The sequence below is a fragment of the Anneissia japonica genome, unplaced genomic scaffold (genome assembly GCF_011630105.1).
Source record: "Anneissia japonica isolate Jap-2015-1 unplaced genomic scaffold, ASM1163010v1 scaffold351_len699533_cov169, whole genome shotgun sequence".
Classification (NCBI taxonomy): domain Eukaryota; kingdom Metazoa; phylum Echinodermata; class Crinoidea; order Comatulida; family Comatulidae; genus Anneissia; species Anneissia japonica.
Window position 1 is genome coordinate 386382 of NW_022685600.1, and position 7500 is coordinate 393881.

The 7500-nt window shown below is 38.9% G+C and overlaps 1 protein-coding gene across 1 annotated transcript in view; it reads right to left on the bottom strand.

Annotated features, from left to right (window-relative positions):
• The window catches only part of LOC117111484, a 10833-nt gene extending 6600 nt beyond the window's left edge, over positions 1-4233 (bottom strand). Inside the window, exon 1 of the mRNA XM_033254406.1 lies at positions 3933-4233. Within this exon, the coding sequence (XP_033110297.1) occupies positions 3933-4056 (124 nt within the window). The 5' untranslated portion in view covers positions 4057-4233. The remainder of the gene's footprint in view (positions 1-3932) is intronic.
• Between the last annotated feature and the right edge of the window lie 3267 nt (positions 4234-7500).

Consider the following 7500-nt stretch of genomic DNA (forward strand, 5'->3'; position numbering starts at 1 on the left):
ACACGTACAAAAATCTTACCAAATGTAACAAAATGTAACCAAAAGTAACATTTTACGGCACGTGTGAAAGTACCTCCGTGTAATATCTGTCTCTCATACACATCTAGATGTGTATTTGTGGGCTCTAGAGTACCATTCACTTTCCCCGAAATCAATGCCAGAGACACAGGACTCGGCCTCGAAGACCTCAGATAGTGCAATGAGTGGCAGACAATTCTGGTAAACTGCTGTTAGCACCATCTCGGCTGCGGCCGAAAGGTAAGGTAAGGTGCTGATATTATTATTACACTAGGCAGAGTTGGCTTACATATAATGAATAGCACTGGAAATGTCATTTTAGTGACCATTAAAAAATGATAACGGCCAGATGTAATTTTTTTTACCGTAATTGTTGGCTTGCCAGAAGTGAGTATATTCCTTCGTTGCGTGGCTCAGCGACAATAGATCAGGATTACTGTGAACGATGGCAAGGTTCATAATGTCGACATAATCGGGATCATCATCACCAGAGTCTTCGCCAAATAATCCACCTGAAGAATTAGGATCAGTTGTTAATCAAAATTGACTTTTGAAAAATTATTTTTGATCAATACTTTTTGTTGATTTATCAAAATTATCGATAATATAAAATGTCATTAGACATATGTTAACTTTATATATGTCTAATGACATTTTATATTATCGATATAAAATGTCATTGAACATATATAATTATTGATTATTTTACTTCATGGTTGTTTAGTTAAAGTTAACATATGTCTAATGACATTTTATATTATCGATATAAAATGTCATTAGACATATGTTAATTTTATAAAATTAGAAAAATTTATTAAATTTATTCCACAGTTATTTAGATAGTTACAGTTAAAGTGTGCCACGGAAATCTGCCCTTGGTCTTGCTTATAATTTCAGGACAAAATGTCAGTCACACACCTCATGTGATACTTTTCGCCAATACCAAAACATATTATTCGTAAGTAAAGTAAAATAAATATACCATAGGCGCATTGAGCACACAGACAAGTCTTGTGTATGTCCAGCTTCATTATGTCGGGGGGGGGGGGGGGGGGGGGGGGGGGGGGTGCCAGCTCCTCCTCTCTCCGTCGGGGAGAAAAAAAAACACAATTCTCGGGGAGAAAAAAAAATTATATGTATGCTGGACATTATTTGTAAACTCTAAAATCGATTAAATAAGCGTCTGAAACCCCGAAATTGTTAAATTTTTTGGAGCCTTCGCCCGCTGGACCAGTTTCCAAACATTTTAAGCCCACTTTGCTCTCGTCGGGAAAATCTGCCCCTCCTCGGGGTATCGCCCCTCCCCCGGGGGCAAATGTTGGCGCCACCCCTGCTAAACCTCCGTTGACTCTAGTGCTACAACTCTGAGAGAGGAAATGATGCTTAAATAGGATTTTTTTTTAAATTACGAAGTTGGTCAGTTTTCGAAAAGCTGTTCAGACAGAAATTGGCTAAAATAACACAATTTTTTTTACAATGGCCTTATGCAAAAATAGGGGAGCATGTGCCTATGCCTTTTACTACCTTACTGTATTATGTTTACTAATGAAGTATCCACATGGGATTCGGTTATCAGGTAATGTGTGGTGTTGTATTTTTTTATGACTTGTACAGTAATACGTTACTTCAGATGATACATAACCCATCATGTACCTCCACCGGATTTACACTTTCAACCATCTTTAACTGCCATCATTTTAACCGATTCACACGTACACAAATCTTACCAAATGTAACAAAATGTAACCAAAAGTAACATTTTACGGCACGTGTGAAAGTACCTCCGTGTAATATCTTTGTAAAATCTCGGAACGTCTCGGTAATCTTTACCAGCCTCGCTGAGGCTGGTAAAGCTTCCGAGATGTAGCATGGATGGATCTGTGCATGCGCAGGGATTTCAACACAACAACAATCTACTGTTTCACGGGGTTCTTTGAATTTTCTTCCTTCTGCAGACGATTCTGATCCACTAGAAATAGATAGGCCTAGTTTTTCTCAATGATGAATGAATTACCCTTGTTATTGATGTTAATTAGTAATGGTAGAAGAAGATATACATAAAATGAACGTCGGGATGTTGTCAGTACTATTACTAGTATTATCAAGAGTCGACAGAAACGTTGGAAGCTATGCCTAGTTTAGTAGTAGTAGTAGTACAGCAGTTGTTAAGGGCATTGATTGCTTCGAATGTTTACTGTGATGGTGAGTTCAACAGTCCATCTGTGACAGGGGTTCTCAACTAGGCCTAGGCTAGACCTATATCGCAGTAGGGGAAAAATGATTCATTGAATAAACACTAAATAAATTTTACACGACCTGGCATTACCTTACAGACGCGTGTGAATGTTTTTTATCTCGGTAGGAATAACTCGGGAGATCGCTCGGTTACAATTTGTTACTTTTTGTTAAATTTAACTTCTATACCCGATTCACACGTGAAGTTTGCTCCAGATGGGGAAAAGATGGGGCAAAGACACAAAAACCCATTCATTTGTTTTCAGAAAACAGGCCTATATCAGGAAGTAGGCTTAATACTTTCCTCATATCAAAATTGGTTTATCAGAGGGAGGGCCGTGAGGAATTGCTCAAAAGGGGGTTCAGCCGAGCCACAGAAACCCCCAAGGTCTGGGCGGCTTTTAGTCTTATGTATGTTTTTGTGCAAACACAGACCTGATTAGAAAATCTTTGGCATCTAGTCTATAATTATTACAGTATTATTATTATTATTATTATTATTATTATTATTATTATTATTATTATTATTATTATTATTATTATTATTATTATTATTATTATTATTATTATTATAAAACAATAATAAAATAATAATAATAATAATTATAATTATAATAATAATATATATAATAATAATAAACGGATATTATAATACGCCGGTATCCGTCAAAAACTCTAATGGCACATTGACATGTCTGAGCTATCGGCCTAGATAAATAAAGGTAAAAGTAGGAGAATAACCCATAACCTGCTGAACTCATTGTGCTGAATTGCGTATGGGCGTGGTCCGTGACTACCTAGCAGCTGTAAAGAGGCGCTACATGGTAGCTACGTGTTCACATTATTCCACAACGACAGGGTCTGAAATTACCCATAACATTGGGGTAACCCCCTACACTTCCGAAAGATGCAATGGGTTCTTTAAAGTGCACACGAGCCAGATGTATACACTGGACAGAGCCGGATCCAGTAGGTGGGAACGGGTGGGAGGCGATCCCCTAACCCGTTTTGCTACTAACTTTTAAAAATTTCAATGCAAATCAATGTTATGGGCTACTCACTTACCTATTCTGAAACTGTTGTACTCCCCCCAACCCCCGTTTGTAAAATACTGTATCCGCCCCTGCTAGACCTCCATTGTAAGTCCTTATCCGGGGAGACTTGGTGTTACTAACCGAACCATGGGCGAGGAGCGGCCAGAAACAGCGCCGACGTTAAGCTGTAGCTAGCTAGCTTGTGGCGCCCTGCCTTACCGCTCGGCCGATATAAACAAAATAAATAAAAATAACTTCAATAAAATTAAAATACTAATAGCAATAGTGGCAAATGCCACAGAAAAACTGAATTTGACCAGGATGGGACTCCACCATCTGATATCGAAAGAGCGTCGCTGTCACGCCCATGTGCACCCAGGTGTACACGTTAGGCAGTATGCTGGGCACCGGTATCTTCAACCTTGGGATAAGCCCTTGGGTCCGACCATGCACTGCAAAGACAGCGACTCTGTCTCCATAAAAGAGAAAGTACAGCCCAAAATGAGTCCGGAGACGACACGAAACACCATAGTAGTTAAAAAAAATTAAGAGGTGAAAAGGTAAAAGAATACTTAATTCTGGTTAAGAATGTGTGCATTTAAGAGGCTCAGATTTTGAGTTAGAATAGGATTTGTTGATACACACCATTGCATATGTAAGTATTATCTTTGGGCCACTCGGGTGGTAGATCTAGGCACGGAAGTTCACCGGGGTCCACTGCCCTTTTCCAAGCATTAGTTTTTAACGTCCCGCATCGGCCATCAAACATTTGTCCGGAAAATTGTGCGCTATTGGAACTTACATTTTAGACATCCAGCTAAAACACACGGAGAGCAGATATCGAATCGAACAATAAAACACAACATATAGTTAACAGTTTAACCGACGGAGCTAAGCCATGTCATATTACGATTTTGCAGACGCCATCACTCCCTTATCGCGAAACATTTGGAGCATTTTTGGTTTCCAAGTTCTATCGCAAGTTTTTAACACCTTCGATTAATTATTTCACAATTAACCAAAAGTTCCGGGAAGCATGGCAGTCAATTGGCGTGATGACGCACTTACGAGCTTGTTTCTTATGACCCCCCATCCACACACAGTGAAAAATTGGCTCGATTATTGACAATGGCGTAGCTATTCGTCAAGCTGGCCTACTAGTATGAGTTGTACGAAGTAACCATTAACACAAAAACCGCAAGATAAATAACCGATAGTGTCATGTCGGCTTTTTACACAATTATTTCTACTACTGTACTACAAAGATAAACATTTTCTTCAACATAGATCCAACATGACAAATTTACTTAGAAAACCTTCTGGAAAATATCAACACCATTACTTCCTTGTATTTTTCTTGATAAAAAAGTTATTAAGACAGAGTGAAACAGACGAAACCTATAATTAAGTTGGTTGATCGAGGTTGAATATTTTTGGGAACGGACAGAACTATAACGAACGCGTACAAAATTAATTTGCTGAAGTCTTCTGGGAAGTATAATAATTCACTCACATGTCGGCGTAGTATTATATTTCTGTGAAAGTATTATCCAACCTTAGAATAGAATAGAATATCAACGGTGCATATCATTCATCATTATTTGCAAGCACACGATAGTATTGTACACAAGGTGTGAAATGTCATTAGCTCTCTGACCGGACGTTGAACCCAGTTGCAATGAGAATACAAATCTAAATAAATTCCCCTTTTTTCTCAGGAATACAGTAAATGACGGAACTTTGGTGTCAGGGTCCCTCCCACGGCTACCTCTTCGTAGTAAATTTAAGCTAGGATGGCAGATGTGATTATCTTTATATAATAAGCAGGTCGTGCATAGTTCATATTGTTTTACTGTTATCATCCAGGCCCGTAGGCAGCATTTTCGATGGAGATGTGCGTTTTGCCAGCGAAGCGGACCTTAGGCTGGGAGAACCTAGTACCACACGGGGGTGAGGGGAAGCATCCGGAAGCTCCGAAACATTAGCATTTTGAGTGCTTTATAAATGAATTTCTATTTTTATTTTAACTTTTATTCATTTGAGTATTGTTAGGGATCTCAAACTGTAACTGTTTATGTCCTTTCTTTACATCTCGGCCTACAATCACCAGGGGCGGATCCAGAAATGTCCAAAAGGGGAAGCAGGAAGGGGGGCCGAAAGTTGGGCCGATTGAGACAAAACTGTCGTAGGGGGTCCGCATGCCCCCGCGAAATGTTTGTGTTCTAGACGCCCGAAAATAACATTTGAGGCATTCTGGGCTATCATTTTTTTCTTTTTCTCTCTTTTTTTCTTCTCTTTTTTTTTTTTTACCTCCGAAAAGGGGAGGGGGCGGGCCGCCCCCTCCTAAATCCGCCCCCTGATCACTGGAGTTGATAATTTCCAAAATCTTTCGTACCGCAGTTATTAAAAATCAACGGCTTGAAGAGCTGGCTAATAATATGCAATGCATTATACCGATACTATAACAAGTAACTATAGCATTTAGGAATAGATTATAAAAAAAATGGAACTTGGAGTTCGAGTGTAAGGTTTTGGGGCGGAACACCAGACGCTCTAACTAAGTTGCATTTTGAGAGCCTTAGGCCTAACAGGATTTCTGAAACCCATAATTTTGAATATTCTATTTAAATTTTCAATCTTGGGCGTTGTAAGTACCTGACGAAATAACATTGTTATGTCCTTTACATCTGTAGGCCTACAGATAAAATCGTTCGTAATGGATCAATCTGCAATCAATGTAGCTGATACATTTCGTACCATTGTTATTTTACAAACAAAAAATCAGCGGTTAGAATTAAGAGCTGGCAAAAATGCAATGTATATTATAGCATTTCACGATATTTAGGAAAGATTTTAGTGAAACAATAGATTTTAAAAAGTGTAATTTTTGAAATTTGAAGGTTCAGGGGCAGGGGCCTGGAGAGGGGGGTTTGGAGAAAATCCCCGGAGGCTTTGACAAAGTAGCATCTTGAGGGCCTTATTTATTTGATTTCTTAAACCCATTCGTGAATATTCTATTTTAATTTTCATTAACGTGTTTTTTTGGAGACCTGGAGAACTACAGTACGGTACCGTTTTATGTCCTTTACATTGCATACCACAGTTAAAAATCAAAGAGCTGGCAAATATAAAATGCAATGCATACTATAGCATTTAGCAATAATTAGCAACATTTTTGTGAAATAATAGGTTAAAAAATGTGGACCTTTTGGAATTTAGGAGGAAAGGTGCGCCCGTACACTCTGGCCTAGCTGTTATCGAGTATTCAGGAATTCAAAGAGATACACAGTGTGTTTAATGCGTACCGATAACGTTTCTGAATGTATTAGAAATAATATAGCATTCGAAACAATGGGTGGGGAGAAGGTGGGCCGGGTGAGAAAAAGGAGGGCGAGAAAGGGGTCGTTTTGACGTGACGTGGTGGCGGCGTCTCCATATTCCTCTATATCCATCCACATCACTTTTAAAGTAGTCCTAATTTCAGTTATAAAAATTCCTTCTCTGGATTTACATCACGTTCAACATCTTTTTTTTTTTTTTTTTTTTTTTTAACAAATGTAGGCCTACACATCACATCTATGTTTCCCACGAGCCAACATCAATCTCGCCGTTCCTACATCACATCTAATGTTGTAACCCATTAGGCCAAGTGATGGCAATGGTTCAATGAATGTAGGTCGAGTTCCGTAGCCAGCGCCAGTGCCCAGTAAACCAGGTCGACTCGTTACTTTACTGCTTTTATACCGCATTTAAATTAAATTCAAAAAAATATAATTTTAATGTTGTAATCATGAGAAAAGTGCACTTTATCAATGTAGATGATATAATAAATTAGTTACCCAATCAATAAACCAACTGGTCGATCAATTGGCCGGAGAGTCGGTTGGATTAGCGATCAGCCAGCCAGCCAGCCAGCCAGTCAGTCAGTCAGTCAGTCGACTATTGCCCTGTCGAACTCGCCAAGGAGAATCTACCGTCGCGATTTTCTCCGACATCCCATGTTCCGTAACAGCCGGTGAAGTTGTGTACCAAAGACCCCTTTTTAGAATTTTTCTGGCCTAAATGGATTTACGCCTCGTCAGACAAGTAGGTCTTCAATAAGGTTAGCGACGGATAGGGGAATTTTGTACACCTGTTAAGGCTAGACGGAAAACATTACTGAACGACATGATTGGAAGTTCAAAAAAATGGGAAAATCTGTAATTCAATCTAT